This window comes from Ylistrum balloti, unplaced genomic scaffold (genome assembly GCF_031769215.1).
Source record: "Ylistrum balloti isolate Yb309-2 unplaced genomic scaffold, AGI_CSIRO_Ybal_v1 Utg369972, whole genome shotgun sequence".
In the NCBI taxonomy this organism is placed as follows: domain Eukaryota; kingdom Metazoa; phylum Mollusca; class Bivalvia; order Pectinida; family Pectinidae; genus Ylistrum; species Ylistrum balloti.
Genome location: NW_026782064.1, coordinates 1,921,525 through 1,943,446, shown reverse-complemented (window position 1 = coordinate 1,943,446; position 21,922 = coordinate 1,921,525). Strand labels below are relative to the sequence as shown.

The 21,922-nt window shown below is 35.0% G+C and overlaps 1 protein-coding gene across 1 annotated transcript; it reads right to left on the bottom strand.

Annotated features, from left to right (window-relative positions):
• Positions 1-15,204: 15,204 nt before the first annotated feature.
• On the bottom strand, positions 15,205-19,401 carry LOC132547662 (frizzled-4-like). The gene has a single exon (XM_060211448.1). It carries the CDS (start codon positions 18,048-18,050, stop codon positions 16,365-16,367), a length of 1,686 nt encoding a protein of 561 aa, XP_060067431.1. The 5' UTR covers positions 18,051-19,401; the 3' UTR covers positions 15,205-16,364.
• Between the last annotated feature and the right edge of the window lie 2,521 nt (positions 19,402-21,922).

The following is a 21,922-nucleotide window of genomic DNA, read 5'->3' as shown; positions in this document are numbered from 1 at the left end:
ATATGTTGTAGAATTTATATCAATGTAATATTATACATACCTTGTAGAATGCATATCAATATAATAAAATATATACATTGTAGAATGTATTTCAATATAATAAGATATATACACGGTAGTATATATTTCAATACAATAAGATATATACTTTGTAGTATATATTTCAATACAACAATATATATACATTGTAGTATGTATTTCAATAAAATAAGATATATACCTTGTAGAATGCATATCAATACAATAAAATATATACACGGTAGTATATATTTCAATATAATAAGATATATACACGGTAGTATATATTTCAATACAATAAAATATATACCTTGTAGTATATATTAATATTACAGTTATAATTTATCTCCTATACAAGGAATACATACATACACGATAAAATTTATTTTATCAGGATATGTGCATATTATTCAGTGTGTGTAAAGCCATAGTACTTAGTTTACATAATGCATTTTGTGTAATTTGATGTCATAGTATCGGTTTTTAAGCAAGCTGTGCGTTACATCAACATAAATATTACGTGAAATAAGGTTACTTATTAAAACATAATTTTACTCTTTATACTGAGGGGAAAAAAGTATACATTCCATGAACTGAATTAATTTTACACAAATGAATAAATTATCACTTTAATTCCTGCTGCGAAATTTGCTTGTTGTTTTTTTAAACTTGTGATTGGCCAACACAATAGATTTTCCAATGGTATTATCCTTAAGTTCAATGTATACTTACTTAGGCACTTCAGTATACAGTCAATGGAACTCGAAGATAATAGGCCACTTATTATATATATATATATATATATATATATATATATATAATACTATGTTTATTTTTTTTTAAATTGCTAAATTGTTGATAAAATGGAATATGTTATATATAACATACTGTATCTTATTATTTCATACTTTGTGTAATATTTAAGTATAAGAAATATTATATATGTTACAATATGCAAAATATGGCTACGAGAAATTATCGATATGTCCAGCAGCTAATACACTTCGAAATACAATAAATGTATTGTTATCGTACATGTGAAGGTACTGTAATTGTTTTATCATAATAAATCATCGCAAAAATCACCAAGATTTTGTTTCTTGAATATAATTTCTTCAGTTGTCAAACAAAATCTATCCATTATTTATATATGCACATTTTTTTGACCTCATGTTTTACTGAAGGTTCCCATTTATTGGATTGTGACGTCATAACTTCGTGGCGTCCCATACATCATGACGTCACCAAAGAAAGAGTTATGGAGCGAGAATACCGCCAATTTAAATTTTATATCCTTTCAATAATATGCTATTTTCTAGAATGTTCACAAATTAATAAAAAAAATCTTAGACTCATTTCATATATACATTATGACACGAAACTCGTGTCAGATCCTAACAATTGGGTAATTACTAAATCTAGAATACTAGTTAACTATAAGTAAGAAAGCCTGTATAAAACCGAGCCTATTTTCATGATTTAAACAGGTCAAAGGTCTCCACGCCTGCATATTTCTGAGTGGCAGAGATTACGTATGGTACTGATTACATCCAGATGTTTGTCAGATACAGGTGATCCACTGTAGGAAGGATGACCCGCCAGGGTCAGTCTACATTGTACGGCACCTCTATCCTAATTCAATTTAAGCAATCAAGTTCATTTATAATGGCATTCGTTTACATATGGTTTCTCAACAACATCCAGGACAATTGTGAGTTTAGTAAAATCCTTTTCGTGTTGTAAGTTGTTATACAGCGCCTAAATTACTTGTAAGTTTACGGTAGATTAAAAGTATTGGAAGGCATAGCATTCCAATGTGCATATTACTATTGTTATTACCACGTTAGCGCATTCATAGCGATCTCAGATGTAATGTTATAATTAAATAATTCCACCGGATCACGCTGGTACTGTGTATACACCACACCTACCTTCCTTAGCTCACTTCGGATCTGGGTTACTAGGAGTTCCATTTTCGTAATACGTCCCCTTTTCCATTGAGATTATTGTTTGTCGAGTTTCCCGAGATATATTTATGGGTCAATAATAAACACAGAAAAACACATGATGACAGCCGTGTTTTAAATGTTTCTACGTAATGTATTGATACATGGATTTTATTATATTTTCCATACAATATTTAGCCTGTGAGGTTCTAAAGTATTTTCGCCTTCAGTATAGTCATATTTGACAAGAATGTTTATAGGAGTTGAGCATATACACATTTAGATCTGTTTTCCCATGTGTCATGTTTTTGATGCATATTTCCATGTACATGTAATAACAATCTTTATATCCTCAATCGCGCCGTTAAAAATCTATTCAAAGGTTCATTTTTAATTCATCATGTTCTTCCTTTTGTTTAAGTGTCTCAGAGTTGTTGCCATTTCCAGACCGTCGTACACATCTCTTCACATCTAAGGTAAGGCATTCATTTGTATAACCATTTTCATCACATGGTCTTAACAGTAACACAGTAGTAGATAGCTCAATATCACATCGGTATACCAGTAACACTGTAGTAGATAGCTCAATATCACATCGGTATACCAGTAACACTGTAGTACATAGCTCAATATCACATCGGTATACCAGTAACACAGTAGTACATAGCTCAATATAACATCGTCATACCAGTAACACTAAAGTAGATAGCTGAATATCACATCGTCATACCAGTAACACTGTAGTACATAGCTCAATATAACATCGTCATACCAGTAACACTATAGTAGATAGCTGAATATCACATCGTCATTCCAGTAACACTGTAGTAGATAGCTCAATATCACATCGTCATACCAGTAACACTGTAGTAGATAGCTCAATATCACATCGTCATACCAGTAACACAGTAGTAGATAGCTCAATGTAACATCGTCATACCAGTAACACTGTAGTAGATAGCTCAATATAACATCGCCATTCCAGTAACACAGTAGTAGATAGCTCAATGTCACATCGTCATACCAGTAACACTGTAGTACATAGCTCAATCAATGTCACATCGTCATACCAGTAAAACATTGGTAGATACTAGGGCTCATTGATAAGTTGTGAACCTTGTATTGAAGAAGTTGAGCAGGCATGTCCTTTTTCAGTTCTACTATTACCTGACTACTTAAGGATGTGTACCCGATGATTGGTGTCATTTGGTCAGTTTATGTCAAAGAGGTAGCACTCTAAAGTAAAAAAAGAATGGAAAAATCGAAAAAATCGCTGAAAGAGCGGTGATTCATTATTTGTATAACAAATGTCTAGCACCTAAGAACATCCATACTGACACGGTAGGAACAGTAGGGAATGATGTCCCTTCATATGCTACAGTGAAAAAGCGGTGGTGGAATTTAAGCATGGCAGGCAGAGCCTTGGGGATGACGCCCGTCCTGGAAGGCCTGTTACTGTTGCAACCACAGAAATGGTCAATAAAGTCCATGATATTGTTATGGAGTAACATAAATATATATAGCCAGTACAGTTTGGTTTTACAGGAAAGAGTACATTCCAGTCCTCCTGAAGATCTTGCAATGGGAATGTTCTCATCCCGTTGGGTACCAAAACGCCTGACAGTTGATCAGAAGCACCACTCGGCGGACGTTGTCGCGTGCTATTCTGAACCTTTTAAAGGCATATCCTGCTAACTTTCTGCACAGATTTGTGACTATGGATGAAACATGGATCCATCATTTCACCCCAGAGGCCAAACAACAGTCTGAGCAATGGAAGCACCCTGGTTCACCCCGCCAAAGACAGCAACGACTGATTCATCACCTGGAAAGGTTATGGCTTCCGTTTTTCTCTGGGATGATGATGGTATTCTGATGGTATATTATCTGTAAAAGGGACAAACAATCAATGGCACATATTATGCATCACTTCTTAGGCAGTTAAGAGAAGATATTTAACTCAAGCGCCGCGGTAAATTCGGGTAAGGTTTGTTGTTCCATCAGGACAATGCCCTTGTTCACAAGTCTGTCATTGCCATGACAAACATTTATGATTGTGGCTTTGAATGGACTGAGCATCCATCTTATTTTCCTGATCTCGCTCCGTCAGACTTGCATCTATTTCCAGAATTGAAAAAGTCCATTCCCGGTGCCCACTTTCGGTCAGGTGATGACGCCATACATGCAGTGGAGGACTTTCTGAACGGTCAAGAAAAAGACTAAAGTGGATTATGCTGAAAAATAATGCAATATGTCCGCCAAAAGTCAAACCCTTAAATATGAGGCTTATAACTTATCAATCATCCCTCGTAACTCAATTGTCAATCAGAAATCATGAATTAAAAGTTTTTATTGAGTTGAACATGAAGCTTCACATATCTACGACATATTATTTTACCGACACTACAGATTTTCCTCGGGCAATATCATATCATAAAGACATGGCAATTATTGGCCAAGTAATTAGGATCCATCACATCGATAGAGGGTAAACAAACATTTGAAATAGCATCATAAATATAGATTCACACCTGATGTAAGATATCACTGAAGTAAGATATATAGAGAATACACCAGTGTTTGTTGTATGTGGAATTCACTCAGCTTAACTTTTTTTCCAAAAATTTGAAAACAAATTTAAAGGCGTTGAAAAAATAATGTATACAACAACCACGTTTTTTTGTTTTGTTTCAACAATTATTCTGACGATGAATTGACCTATTCTATCCCATTTGGTAAGTAACCGATATCGGTAAGGACATAGTGGTATGACTTGAATGAAAAGCTACCAATTAATATGCAACACCGACAATTTCTGAAATATACTGAAATTCTAAAATGTGTTACAAATCATAAGAAGTAATTAACGTGTTTTATTATCTTCAAAACATTAAATTGATAAAAAGTAGCAATTACGGACTACCACTTTTTGAACGTTTTGGTTCCCGCGAGTGAAGCACCCTTCCGGTCATAGCTCATCGTGTCAGCCAATCAAAACGCGTTTACAGTTTATTCCATGTGTGGTATAAATGTTTGTTTATTCAGCAGTCGTAGTGATGAATTGATTCCCTTCCAGTCGAACAACATTTATCTTTTGTGTTAGAAAATCATCTATGCTATAGTGATCGTTACTGATATGAAATTTCAGCAAAATTTACGTTAGTTTCGTTAATATAGAAAGAAAAAATAATGAAAAGTTATCGTTGATATAGACTACTATCTAAATGATTTAAAATATAACTAATAACCCCCCCCCCCCCCCACCCCCACCCCCAACCCCCACCCCACCCCCACCCGCGCTTCCATCCAGGCCAACAAGAGTGATTAATATAAGCTGAAAGCTTGTTTCGAAATTGTTGTAAAATAAATATAGTTTATATTATCACAATACCCTGAAAACGTGCCGACGATTGGAGGAATATATGATATATACCACCAGTGGTAAATGACTTTCCAGTCTTTTTATTGGCTGAGAAGTTGAACTATGACCGAAAGGGCACTTAAAGCACCCGCGGAAATTAGAACTCACAGTAGTTCCCGTGTGATTTTGTAATTATTTTATTTTCACATTTGTTTCTGTTCATGTTACTTCTTTGAATAAATATAATTTAATATTGAGTGATGTACAGTATATAACCAATGATAAAGAACACAACCTTAACGATTTACATATCAGAGTTGTGTTACCTGAACGATATAAAATATCAACCTTAATGTAAAATGTCACTCGTTATATCTTATATCACATAAACGTTGTTATTTCATGATTGTTAATCTAAAATGTCATTCTAAAAATAAGATATCATCGTTATTATTGAACCTCAGCAAATCATAATCGTTCACATGTATAAAGGATATCAAACGTGATCGTTCAATTAAAATATAAAAAAAAAGGATGAAAAATACCAATATCAATGTAAATCTCATCAACGATGTAATGTTATTGATATGAAACATCAGCCTTACGATGTTAGCATCCTTAACACAATGTGATTTCTGTATAAGATATCGGGTATATCGAAGGATAATACAAAAGACACACGAGTGAATACCGTTTTCCAAATCAATAACATCTTACAATATTAAATAAAACTGTCGTTGATTGATAACAACCTAATGGTATCAGGTATAAAGTCGCTAATTATCATCTTGACGGTGATGAATATCCTCATTAATTAAAATGATCACGTTTGTCATAGAATATCATCACCAAATATTTCACTTTAAGGTATCAAAACATAAAAATGTCAGTTTTATCGTATCAAAACACCGTTAACTTAAAAATATCAGCTGTATCGTATCAAAACACAGTTAACTTAAAAATAGCAACTTTATCATATCAACATACCGTTAACTTAAAAATAGCAACTTTATCATATCAAAACACCGTTACCTTAAAAAATAGCAACTTTATCATATTAAAACACCGTTACCTTAAAAAATATCAGCTGTATCGTATCAAAACACCGTTACCTTAAAAAATATCAGCTGTATCGTATCAAATCACAGTTAACTTAAAAATAGCAACTTTATCATATCAAAATACCGTTAATTCAATACTTCGATGACGTCATGTTTATCACACATCACCTTTATAATAACCTTACCAATATGCTTCACATTTATTATGATATATTTGATAATGTTGCGATGGTGACAAGTATTCAGTTCATTAACGGAAACTTGTTACAGTTTGTCATTCACATCTGTTGCTGTACCATTAATACCTATATATAGTCAACAGTACAAAACATGTTGTAGCGATGATATCACATACTTACGTTACCATGGCGATACAAGCGATTAGAAGTCAGGCGTTTTATCCGTATGTTTTTTCTTTATATTACTCATACATCTGCTGTTTGTCTTACATTTGCTCAATTCTTTCTCTCAAGATGCCGTTTTAATAAGGTGACATGCATTTCATGACAATGAACAAATATCATTTCATCGTGACGTCATCATGTGACGTCAGTATTCGATAAGGAACTATTTATAGTATTTATTACGTTGGTAGCGTATATAATGGAATCTATTCGATGATGTCGTACCCGATTAAGAATGTGAATTTATTCACAAAGCAACTCAGAGAAGTAAAATAAACAGCAGAACCTACGCTAACTTTACACTGTGTTATGTTGTTATGATCTTAGAAACTTCATTAAAAGATGTGTATATATTGTTTGTAATTTATTTGTCTAACGTCTCCGAGGTTCCGTCATAGCAAAGATCTTGAAACACATGTTCTGACAGACTAATTCAGACACTGAGACGGAAAAGCTGCAAGACGCAGTTCTATTTGTGAATATGTTTAGAGGACCTTTTGACTTGTGTGTATTTTGAGAAATCTTATAAACGAGCTCGGGTAAGTCCAGCTTATGCTGACAAATTACACGAATTATGAAGTATTTTGTCAGTGTGTGTTTAGGTCTGTATGTTTACATTGGTTTGTGTGAATGCAGTGTTTAACATCTCCAGTAGTCCCGTAAGCTTATGAGTGTAGGTGGTTCTAATGTTATGCGGTATTAGTGTCTCGTTATACGGAGAATTATTAAACTGCTTTTTCAATTTAGACTGTCATAAATATCATATTTGTTGACAATTTAAAATCCATCTATTTGCCTGTGCGCCTGTCCGCGGTGACCTAAATCACCAAGAGCAGTGTGTAACAGCTACCTGAATGTTCGGTGCATTTGGTAGACATTCATCGTGTGTATTGAGATTAAAATGAACGGAAAATGATAATGTGATAACACCTCAGTCATCGTAATGAAGTGTCGGGGTAATAGCTACTGAAATCCATAGCCGAGTATCCTCAAGTAAACGGATCGCTTTGGGATGGTGTCCGGCTAAATCCACGCATTATTTTTTATGCATCTAACTATAAGAAATGATAATTCCATTTCTGCTGGACTGATATTTAACTGTGATTATTGATAATATTGGGTTAAATTATCTAACATGGTTATAAAGGACTGATAATATTGGGACAAAGTTATAAAGGATTGAATATAGACGTTACTGAGACATAGTTATATCTAACTTATTATAGGTGATATTGGGACATGGTTATAACGAACTAATTATAGGTGATATTGGGACAGGGTTACAAATGTCTCACAGTATTGGTGATATTGGGACAAGGTTACAAGGGACTCACAGTATCGGTGATATCGGGATAGGGTTACAAATTTCTCACAGTATCGGTGATATTGAGATATGGTTACAAATGTATGACAGTATCGGTAATATTGGGACAGGGTTACAAATGTCTCACAGTATCGGTGATATTGGGACAGGGTTACAAATGTCTCACAATAACGGTGATATTGGAACATGGTTACCAATGTCTCACAGTATCGGTGATATTGGGACAGGGTTACAAATGTCTCACAATATCGGTAATATTGGGACATGGTTACAAATGTCTCACAGTATCGGTGATATTGGATCAGGGTCACAAGGGACTCACAGTATCGGTGATATTGGATCAGGGTCACAAGGGACTCACAGTATCGGTGATATTGGGACAGGGTTACAAATATCTCACAGTATCGGTGATATTGGGACATGGTTACAAGGGACTCACAGTATCGGTGATATTGGGACAGGGTTTCAAATGTCTCACAGTATCGGTGATATTGGGACATGGTTACAAATGTCTCACAATATCGGTGATATTGGGACAGGGTTACAATATCTCACAGTATCGGTGATATTGGGACATGGTTAAAAATGTCTCACAGTATAGATGATACTGGGACAGGGTTACAAAGGAATCAACGCCATTGTTGACATTGGAACATTGTTGTACTAAAACTAATGGTGATGCTGGAACATTACGAATTTCGCTAGCTGTCTAGCGTTTTATATTTTGGTATTTATATATTTGCTTCATCGGCTACAGACGGAATGGTATCTTATGAATGGTGATACAACAACTTGAACGACTATGCTGCTGATGGTATTCACGTGCATACGCTCTTGCTTTTTATTGTTGTTGTCGTCGTGTGTTGACACGAGTGAGTAGTGTTAAACAGCACCTTTCACCAGACTTGTAGTGTATTACAGAACACCAACCCGAGAACAATAATTACACGACATCCGCCGAACTCCAATATTCTGGTCAATTTTCATGAATTTGGAGAAAAAAACCCTAGTCCTTACCCTTCTGTTCCGGTATCCCAGTGTTGTGTACGCGGACATTTAGTGGCGTATTATGTAATACATAGCACGTACACCAGGACGAAGCTATTAACTCATTTGTCCGATATTGTACATTTTTATATTTAGCTTGCCTTATCAATCGTCATCTGACCTTGGTGCATTAGATACTGTCAGTAATTCTCCAAGGTGATTGATGATGGGACCAACTTTAATTACAATTAGCTACGCTAGTGTAACCGTTAGATAAACGGAATGAATTATGAAATTATTGACTTTTCACAGATTATGCATTAGGGAAAGCAGACATGCAAACTCTTTTAGATAGATGCACGGGCCAGTACGCTGCCCCTGTATATACAGAATATATTGGTGTTATATAGATCGCCCATACGTTTGGGTTAAAGAGCCGATGTCTAACAATCGACCCATTCAAACTGTTGAAATGGAAGTTATACGTGGAAGGTCATGTGGTGTACAGTATTTAGGACATAATACCCGGCTATCGATTGACACTCGCTCGATGGAATTTCAGCAACAAAATTGTTGTTGGTTGACAATGTATCAATAAATCTGCTATGGAACTCCATAGTAGCATGCACTTAATTTGTAGGCATATAAAATGAAATCCTGCTGAAGCACATGGTGGGAAATTTTCCTCTTGACTTCCAGCAACCCTATGCCAATCTAGTGTATTTAACGCGGATCCAGTAGGATATAGTATCGAGCGATAGACCGACTGGACAATGCAGACTTTTATCAATGTACATTCGTTGTGTAACAATTGTATTTTACTTTTAGGTGAAGCTAATTTGTCAATATTTACAATAACAAATCGATGTAGCACTCCTTTCAATGTATCGCGTGGTTATGGCGATTTCCTGACTACTCACTGACACTAATTCCAGTATTTTGGTAGGCAAATATTTTAAAGCAAGGCGTTTTAAAACCGTCTGTTTCATATTAAATATAGAAGTATCAGACACAATTATTATTTTAAATAATAGTGAAATGAATCTCGGAAATTCTTTTAAACTTGAATGAATAAAAAAAATATATATCGTACATAATCTTATGCAAATTCGTTCTTTAAATGGGAGCAGACGACATAGACTGATTCAGTAGTCCACAATCAGTTGGCTCCTAGACACTGTCAGAACACATTGATAAATCGCCAGCCTTTAACCCACTAGTGAGAGGCTTTTATCAACCCGTACCCAAAACACCATAGCTTCTCTTATCATGGAGAATGCAGCCCCAAATATTTTCTTGAACGGTTCTCGGATATCCCGAAACACTGCTATCAAGCGAACGGAACGAGCAGACGAGAAATGAAAAATATCCATGGCCTGTAAATACAGTGACTGTCGTATGTTACGACTGCAATAATGATTATTTTTTCCTGATATTGAACGAGACCTAGCACTAAACTCGGTGATGTAATTCTTTTGTGTGCTAATCCGCTTTGTGGTGGCTCCTTCTGGTATGTTGAACACTAAATAATACAGGCCTACATGCGAGCACATATACAATATTTTGTCAATGCAGTCAATTGAATACTATTTGAAAAACCAAAATCTGAGTTATATTATAACTCGTGTTTTTTCTCTGTCCAGAAAACCCAGTGATATCCATAGCATACTTGTCAAATGTGTGCGAAAAATATTTGAATAGAAATTTCTTCTTGATTACAACTCAGCCAATATTGACGACGTGTTTGCTCCATATGTTAAACGTATCCAGAATATTGACAATGAGTGTTTGAGAATCTCGCCCAGTAATTCTCTATGGAGAATGAGTATTCTTGATGATAATTAAGTTTTCTTAAATGACACTTTTCAATCCAGTGCAAATAAGTGGGAAGTGTCAATACGACAGTGAGAGCCCCTGAATACATAGTTCGGTACTAGGGAGGCTTCCAAAAGACCCCTGTAGAGACTTTACACTGGCTCCGACATTCTCCACGTATTGTGCTCACATAAAATACAATATAAGTGAAACAAAATTATTAATAATATTTACAGAGGTTAGATTCAGACTGAGTACAATATTTAAATATAAACGAATTATTTCCTTATCTGTGTGAATGAAATCAATAACATATTACAAATGTATGGATAAGCAGAGGTGACGTCTCGGGATAGTACGATTTAAACCGTGTGTAACCTATATATACAGGTAAAAACATATATCAAACATTTAGCTTTAGATAATGTTCCTAGTGATGTTATATAATACAGTAGTTATATTTTTAAGAAGCAGCCTACTTTAAATGAAAGTATAGGGATGTGAGACCACATAAACGATGTCAAGAAATTACGTTTAAAAAGATGCTTGTGTCAATAGCGCGTGCTCATCTATTTCTCATAGGTAAATGTCTAGTTAGACTTCTGACAGGTCATGTTTTATCATTATGTGCTTATTTGCAAACAACATGTACTTAAATATCAATTAGTACTACATATATAATGACGTTTGAACAAAAAACCCATCCAGCTACATTATACACTAAGGCTATAGACAGGGAACACGTTAACCAGGTAGACACCGTGTAGCTGAGGAAATATGCTTATTTTTGATAGAATAAATTAATGTGTGGCAGAGAAATATAATAGGGGAATATATAACTATACTGATATATTCAAGCTGTTACACAAAAAATGTTAAGTACGACAAGCCAGAATTTTCGTGAGGCATACCAGAGCAGTAATTTGCTATTAGAGTGCGTCCTATACTACAATAGCATTAGGAGGAGATTTGTCACGGGCAGGAAGAAGGTTGTTGATGTTTGACATGAGAATACTCAACAATTCACGGCCAAGTGTCTTGTAGTTTAGGACGTTAGCAGTCGGCCAGGTTTTTTTTACACTGTGTATACACAAGATCAGGGACAGTCATACGACCAGGTTAGACAGTTAAACACCGTGATAAAACTATCATCCTGCTGTGTAACATACAGTTCTAATCTAATACATTGTGTAACAACAAATTTCATCTGTAGAAGATGAAAAATAAAAAAAGTCTTTATATTTAAGTTCCACAGTCGATTCTGTATCTGCATTTTTCAAAATGAATTTTAAGACATCGTTTTTCATTCAATTTCAACGAAAGAAATTATTAAATAAAAGTATGAAATATCCTATGTTTCTGACATTTAACTGCCAGTTTCCTGAACTTTTAACGAAGATAATTTCATTAGATTTAATTTTTTTCACAAAGATTTGATCAGATGCTACAATAGATAATTTGATTGGACAAATTAATTGATAATTTGATTAAGCAGATAATTTGATTTTACGTCGAATTTTAGATAATATGTTCAGATAAATATACCAGCTGGGGATGTAAAATAATGTGACAAGATATTAAATCTATCGAAACTGATTAGCAAACAAAGACAGAAAAAAACATTTTTACAAAAAGGAATCAATCATTTGTATAATACCATTGTTTAAATGACCTATTAAAATTGATTATGTATCGACGTTAACAAATTTAAAGCCATATTATTTTATGTATGATAAATATAGATGTTACATATTACGTGATTGTGTTCTACACCTGTAGATAACATACCCAGATAACTGCACTAATGTATTACGTCATCATCAACATATTTAGTGGCTTTATCTTAAGTAAACGACGAATTAAATGAGAAGATAAAGTGTTAGAATATAGTGAATTTATCAAACACGGTATTACATATTCAGCAGAAAATTAGAAAAATAATCCATTTATAGTAACAAAATACAGATACTAAAAACCTGCATGTGCTCTGCTTAATCCACCTACTCAAAGTCTCTGATTAATTTCAATGAATATTAATGATATAGAGTGGAGTTTCTGTATGCCGACACATTCCATATACCTAGCAATGAATACCTGGACAGCGCACCTGAATCCCCTATATCGGATTACATGCTGTATATTTTCTATAGTATATACGTTAAGAGAATATATTTATGTATGTAAATAAGAATATTATTTGATGATAATATTGCTGTATCACAAAACTATGAATATTTTACCATTTTAGAAACTGTATATCTAACGTAAGATTAAAAAATAATTTCATAAAATTTTTACTTTTTCGTTAAATAATCACAACACTGAGCGAAATGTGAGCATGCCACATAAACTAAATACCACTGATCATCCTATTGAAAATACCCCCCGATAATACTACTACCATTACAAAATACTAAATTCTCGATTTATCAATAACATGTACTTCCTTGCCATACCAATGTAATGTGTATGCAGTAAATATAGTCCGTATAGGTCTCTTTAAATTGTCAATAGTTAATTTTCCAAGCAGATTGTAGATTAAACAAAGGGACAAAGAATATTGATTACCTCTTTTATACTTTATCGAATAAAATTTAGCGACTGAGGTTAAAATCTAACCCTGAACAATAATAAAGTTTTCACGTGGGCATATCCACCATCAGATTAAGAATGTTTTAATGAAATTTTTCATTAATAGCTGGTGATAGAGCTGTTTTTAACAGCCAGAGCACATCATAATGTCGGCAATGAAACGTATTTTCTACTTTTGATCAATTGATAGAAAGATTTGACACTTCGTCAATATCCCGATAGGCACCGGCACGTGCGTTTTGGATTCGCCCTGAATGCGATACGTACTCCCGAAATAGCAGTAAAACACATGTCATAGCCAGGCCAGCCCACTCTCTCATTAGATTATGTACTTCATTATTGCCACGACACATGAAAAAAAGCAGAAGTGTTTTAATAAAACCATTAAAACAAGATCGAAACATTTGTACAGCTCTACAGTGGCTGGCAGTTAGACTGTGTCAGAACTGCACTTGGACTTTCACTATCCAACACGTTGCCTTGTGAGAAGCGTGAAAAACACGTGCACAGCTCTGCACTCTGGATGGTGTTTAATAGGAACTCAAGAAAACCAAAATACTTTCGGTGGAAATATCGAAAACACTAACCAAAACAGATGGGAAAGCAGTATACTGTACTCAAACCGTGAATGAACTAGGCCTCCTGTCAATTACAGCATGAGTCGAGTTAGGGTTTCCTCTGCCCCTCTCGGGGTGTTGAGGTATACAGACAGTAAAACGGAGAAATGTGTGTTGCCGCGACCTGCCCAGATCGCTTTGCCAGAAATAATCCGAATTACATATTTATATGGCGCTGACCTCAAGCTCATTAATAACTGTCGTTTGGAACAAGCAAATGTAACATATACTACAGAATACTGCAATGGTTGTATATAACACATAATAAATGTGTGTCCTCAACGGGCTTGTGTGTATATAACACATAATCATATTTACCATCTCTCAGGTGAAAAATGGCTATCTCGAAATAAATAGCAAGAGAAAGAAATGAAATTTGGCACTTTCTATTAAATAAAAAGATTATGTAGGGTGTCACTGTACACCTGAGAATCCTGTCGCTGAGGGCTAGGATTATATATCGCCAGAGACCGGGACATCATCACGTAAACAAGGCGCTTCCTCGCTCAGGTGAGACGCCCTGGACATCTCACTACTGACACTTGGTGGAAATGTTCAGCAAGTGTTTAACAAAAGGCAAAAACTAACAATTTATCATGTCTTAATTAATGACATTAGAGATAACATATTTTACCTGGACATATTATTAAACAACCCTAAACTGGCAACGAATTTTCTCTTATATTATCTGTTTTAGCATTACACATTAATCATAAAGGTGAAATCCCGTATATAGCTTAGCTTGGTGCTAGGGATTTAGTCGTAACTCCACGAGTAGAGGCATATGAGGTATGTCAAGTTATGAATACCCAAAAAAGATCCTTATTCAGACGACTGTGTACGACAGATTTCCAATTTTCATCAAAACAATTTATGACTTTATATGTCAATAAATATCAGGCACAAGACTTTACAACCTTCAAAATATCAATAAAGGAATTTATCACAGTGTAAAACTGCCAAGGTAAACCGCTAGTGGTATTACGTGCATCGAGTAGCACAAAAACACCTTCCTGGATGAACAAATATTACACCAGTTTAAGGCATCCGAGATATGAAAATCAAATATAAGAAAGATGTATAGTTTTAACTGTTTGTTTTATATTTGTTCATAAATAACAAAAATAAAGAAATGGTGAACAATATTGACATCAAAACATTGATGAACAAGAACAATGGTGAAACAAAATTCTGTATGAACTCGTGATTTTGTGCCATATTAAAGCTACATATGACGAAAACAAAATTGTGAGCAGGTACGTGTGACTAGCTGACAAGTAAAGGAAGTCAGATTTTGTAGTAAAAATTGATAAGTTTGGAAACTAGTTGTTATTTGGATAGATAGGAGGTACATTTCGTTACATTTATCGATTTTTTTTTGTTACCACAGGGAGTGAGCATGCACTATAGTATTGCCTGAAAGCTGATAACATACCCGTGTTGAATGCATAAGATTTTGAGACCTCTGGCCCCTTTATAGAAACAGGACCACCAGAAAAAATGTATATTAGGGCGTATTACACTGTGGTGTGCGAGTGTTTTGCCGCTAAGCTCGATAAACGGGTTTGTATTTTACTGCAGTCGAGAGAATAGATTCAGAAACTTTTTAGTTAGTGGTTAATGGAGTCTAGTCCACATATGTCAGCGGTGTTCGGGTAACCAGGCTTTTACAGTGGAAAATAGCGGAGAAGAAAAACTGAGGCCTATGGAGGACTCTGCATGAAGCCTGACAGCCATGGTCTGGTCCGCTTTACGCCGAGCCTCCATCTGCCAGCTAGTTACACGTAGGCCTGCCAGTATCACTAAAATGTTTTGCACTCAGCTTTCCGGTGATGGTAAACCATTTTTTGCCTATGCCATATAAATGCATTAGAAAACAGAACATGTAAAACAACAAGTAAATCACCATTTGAAATCTCTCTGAACACAATGGATGCCATGTTGAATAAATGAGTTCCGAGTTTATAAGTAAACTCAGCTGATTTTCTTATTGTTTCGGATAATTACTTAATTTGGGATCTATTTTCTTCTTATCATTTGAACTAAGTTAAACTCATAGCTGATATGAATAATTACCCTTTAAAACTAATACTTTTTGAGTATTTGGCCATCGTTCAATGCACAGAAACCAGCAGAGGACGTATTCTGGCTCATATTTGGCCCACTATCTTCATTCACAGTATTTTAAAGCCCAGCCGTACTATTAAAAACACAAATTTTGGATTTTATGCTATTCTTGTCACACAACTGTTTCACCGTCTGTTTTCATCCTCTTGGATTTCTCGACCCGAAGTGTCCGATTTTGTTGTTTAATTGGAATAAGTTGATATTGATGACTTTGAATATGATATTCAACATTTTTCCTGTCACGTTGTTTTCTAAAACATTTAAAACACACTTTTCTAGCGAAGTTGCTCCAAGAATTCACAGTTTTTGTAGACCAGATCCACATTCCACTCGTAATACCCACAACAAGTGACATGAATATTTTTAACATAAAAATTTCAATCTTTGGTAAACTAGATGAATCCTTTTTATACCATGTGTCTCTATACACATATTCATAAAATAAACAACCCACAACGCAGGTGGCAGGGACTGTATATAACACGGAAAATATTCCTATTCGGACCATAAGCACCTCTAATTTGTCTGTTTTTACCCCATCACTCTTGATTTGCTCACGAATTCTGTATAGGGATACAAATCCAGCGACAAGGAAAGAAACTCCAATGACGAGGTAGACTAGAAGTGGGACGATTGCGAACACCAAAAGTGTCTTTGTATTTTGGTTACCAACGTAACATATTTCTACTAGTTCGTCAGCGTCAACATCTCTCATGACTAAGATGACAATAGTCTTTACTGCTGGGACAGCCCAAGCTACGAGATGGAAGTAACTGCTATGTAATTGTATGGCTTCGTGGCCCCATTTTAGTCCCGCTGCTAGGAACCAAGTCAAAGTCAAAATCACCCACCAAAGTGCACTCGCTGATCCAAAGTAATACAATAACAGGAACACGATGGCACAGTCTGTATTTTCCAGTCCTTCTTGAATCAATATTCGAATATTGCTTTGACCGTCCGTGTCACACGCAATAGACTCTCTACCTGCAATAAGTCTTACAACATAAGCTATGCTGTAAATATTAAAACACATTGACAGAAATATAATTGGCCTTTCCGGATACCGAAATCTCTGAGAGTCGATGAGAAAGGTTAAAACGGTAAAGAGGGTGGAAATAAAACACAATCCTGTCCATATAGACATCCAAATGTCGGTGAACTTTTTATCCTCTGCCGTAAAAGCATCGTTGGTTCCACACCTCATGGCACACCTCTCCGTCCTATTGATAAAGATGTATTTGTTTGAGTTTCGATATTCCTTACACTTTTTCTTTTCCGGTCTTGGAAGTACCCTGTGTGGGATAGACGGTGGAGGCTTAAGTGTTGGTTCCTCCGTCTCTTCTCCCGGACCATCCATACACATATGATTTTGGTCATTTTTGGGAGGGAATTTCGAACAGTTCAATGCTACAGGCCAAGGATATCCAAATTCTATGAGAACTGGTTGGCACCTTTCCTTGACATTCTCGCAAAGTGGTCGACACGGTCCTATAGGTACCCGGACCTTCTCTGTACACATTGGGACATACACGGAACACAGGAAAAACTTGAGTCGTGAAGAACACCCGTATTGAATAAGAGGAGTAAAAGTTTGTAACTGAAGTTGGGCATCCAGTTGAATTTCGTGACCAACAAAATTAGGCATGCCAGTTACATTATAACCAAGTCCTTTACACATGTCTATCTGAATGGGATCGCATTGCCTTACGATTTCACTTCTCACTGTCAATATCCCATTCGGCACCACCAAGAGCAACAATGTTACTATAAACACCGCCACAATACTACTGTTTCCCATTCTCACAGTCAGTGTGTAATGTAAAGTGGTTCATAAAAGTGTTTCAGAGTCAGAAACGTAGTAAAATTGTTAAGTATAAAAAAATGACTTTACACCATCACTAAGCATTAAAATCCCATAATAGTTGGTAACGTGCCCTCCTCCTTTTTATGTGTTGCTACTACTTTCACATGGTGTTGGCCTCACGACATCCGTACACACATACACACGTCTATGGTAATGCTCCAAGTCAACAATGACACTCATCGGTACGGTACGTCCACTCCAAAACCAACACATGAACTGAGGTTTCACTCCGACCGTGGTAGTATTAGTAATCTGTGGCCTGCCAGTGTAGTGTGTAACATAGAGAACAGTGCATGCCAGCGCTTAGGCCCCACTGGTGTTTGGTTTCACACGCACTAAGTCCAATCAAATGGTCTGTTATTCTCGGTGACTCCTCCCCGCTCTGATGAGTATGCCCACCATAAACTACCAATCACTCCCTAAGGCTGTCAATCATTGCCTGTGTCCAGTTATCAATGGAATCCCCGTGCGATAGTGTACCACTGCTGATTTGGATGCAGGCTGCCTATACTCTCTTTTCACTCGAGTTATTCACAGTGAATGGCCTATTCTTTCCTATTGTTATGGTTTCTAGTTTCAATATGACTGTGAACGAATTAGATAATCAGGCATACCAAAGTCGAGCCCTCACATACGAAGCATTTACGGGATCAAATAAGGAAAACACATACGGATGGATGACTATCGTACACAACACACACAATGATCCGATAGCCAAGGCAGAAAATACAAAGTTAATGTTTTGTTATACAGATCGCGACCAAGCGCTTGCCTCATCCACTCCAGGTAGTTAAAAAGATGAAGGTCTCCCTCTTTCTCTCCCTGCTTACCTTCTTTATAGACATATATAAGTATATCCAAGTTAGTTGGGCCGCGCCGACAGTCCTGATGTCCCTTTAAATTCCCATGTTACGCTAGCGAGGTCAAGCCTTTAGCCCGCCTAGCTCAGCGACAGAGCCGGAATTTATGACGAAACCTCCAGTTATCAGGATAAATACTACAGAGATTCATATGACACATTCTGCATATATTCTTCATACATCAAGCGTACCTGTGTAATAAAGTTTGTTTTAACAGGAGTTTTAGACTTGGCTCCTGTTTGTTATTCTTAGGCACTGTTATTCACTCAGACTGCTACGGCTGCCATTATGTGCTCCTTTATATGACGATTGTATCAATGCACGGTAAGTGGCGATCAGGTAGCTTTCTAACGATCTTCTAGAACTGAGATTATAAAGGTGAAATCCATGATCTTACAACTTCTCCAAACTCAGCAGGAACATCAGTGACAAAACGCAGAAACACTTCAGCGAAACAGATAACCCAAGTGTGCCAGGAAGATAACAGCAGACGATATGTATACTCTAGCGCCATCTATCAAATCCGATAAAACTTATATTTTTCAATGTCCAAATATATATAACACATAGGTAAGAAAAAGATACACTCAGTGTATTTAGAAAAATAAATGCCACAATTTCAATCAGTTACCATTTAACAGTAAAATAAATGAAAACCACAGATAGGATAATAATTTGCATGAAATGCTTGATAGCTCTGTCACTGTGTTTTATCAAATACAACAAGCCGGTAAGAGTTATCTCCCTTCCTCTTTTTATTTGAAAATATGAGCCATTAAATCAGTTATAATAACGATTTTGATATAATTACTATATGTTGATAAAAATCAAATATGTCGACGAAATAACGAGCTGCTTTGATAAGACATCATTTAAAATAAGCAAAAATACGAAAACTAGGCTACCAATTAAGAAATTTCTGAAAGTTGTGATGCAAGAAATAAAAGTATTAAAACAAAAAAGGATATCAGACTGAAGTAAAATAAATAAATAAGACAATGAAAGGCTTATTCATTAACAGACATCACAAGTATCAATTATTTGTGTAATGTATTATCGGAGATAATCCGAATAAGCTCTTCTGTTTGTGTATAACTTTGTTTTGTTTCTTCTTTTGTTGTAGTAATAACTTAATTATCAACTTTAAAAATGGAATCTATTGTTGAAACAAGTTAATTTGATGTTACTTATTACAATGGAAACAACTAATGCCGTATATTCTAGGTAGGTAATCACACACCGTTTGATAGAATGTATTGATTTTGTATGTGTTTGGTATTGTCTGGTGTCTGTGTGATTTGTGTTCTTTTTGATGTATTTACATTCATGATTTCTGTTCCTTTCTTTACCTGAATATTCTTAATTATGCATCTTTACCTGCCTAATGTTTCAGAAGTTTCGTTCTTTTTGCTGTCTATTTTGTTCGTTTTTTTGTCTATGTTTTGTTGATTCTATGTCAAATTTCGTCAGTGACGTTGGTTTAAAGATCATAGAAATTTGGCCTGGTGTAGTGTTTTTAACAGGTAAAGGGAGGTAATGAAAATAATAAAAAATAACCCCGTTCGCCAGTAACTGAAATGGAAAAATGTGCCACATGGGATTAAATCACATGAAATTGATACTTTGTGCACGTCAAATTAAGAAATATTTGTATGGAAATACGATAAAAAATATTTACGAACATTGTATATAAGAATAAGAATAAGAAAGAAATGAAAAGACTTTTTGAGAGGATTTGGTTCAGGTACCAATAACCTTCACCACAATATCAGAATTAAGGTGATGTACTCCATGCTAGAAACGTGTTAATTTCTCGAAATAAATGTAAAAAATGGCAAATGTAGGAACACCATATCATTTCAATCAAATTGGCAAATACATTATATAACTGGTCACGTAAACCTTGAATGCCACGACATCTGGGGGTTTATTGGAAATCCAATATTTAGTTAATTTCTTTTCTCACACAGAACATCCACTGATTGCTTTCCGCAAATCACAAGGATCTTGTTTATTGTAAGGTAATTATTTTGGCTACTTCTACTTTTTATGTTCAATAAGAATTGTTTTATTCTATTTCATATTTGTTCTACAACACTGACGATAATTTGATTATGTAAGAATAACAATAATTTGATCGTGATGTTATAATAGTAATGATTTGGTTGTTCTACAAAACTGATAATAATTTGATTGTTCTATAACACTGACAAGGATTTTATTGTTTCTATAACTCTGACAAGGATTTGATTGTTCTATAACACTGACAAAGATTTGATTGTTCTATAACACTGACAAAGATATGATTGTTCTATAACACTGACAAAGATATGATTGTTCTATAACACTGACAAGGATTTAATTGTTCTACAACACTGACAATAATTTGATCAACATAAAACAATAACAATGACTTGATTGTTCTTCAACACTGACAAAGTTTTGATTTTATGTAACAATAACAATGACTTGATTGTTCTACAAAACTGACAATGATATGATTGTTCTACAACAATGACAATAATTTAATTGTTCTATAACACTGACTATGATTTGATTGTTCTATAACACTGACAAGGATTTAATTGTTCTACAACACTGACAACAATTTGATCAACATAAAACAATAACAATGACTTGATTGTTCTACAACACTGACAAAGGTTTGATTGTTCTATAACACTGACAATGACTTGAGTTATAAAACACTGACAAAGGTTTGGTTGTTCTACAACACTGACAAAGGTTTGATTGTTCTACAACACTGACAAAGGTTTGATTGTTCTATAACAATAATAACGATTTGATTATTCCATAAAAATAATAATGACTTAATCATTCTATAACCGATAACAATAATTTGATCGTTATGTAACAATAACAATAATTTGATTGTTCTATAACACTGACAATGACTTGATTGTTCTATAACACTGACAATGACTT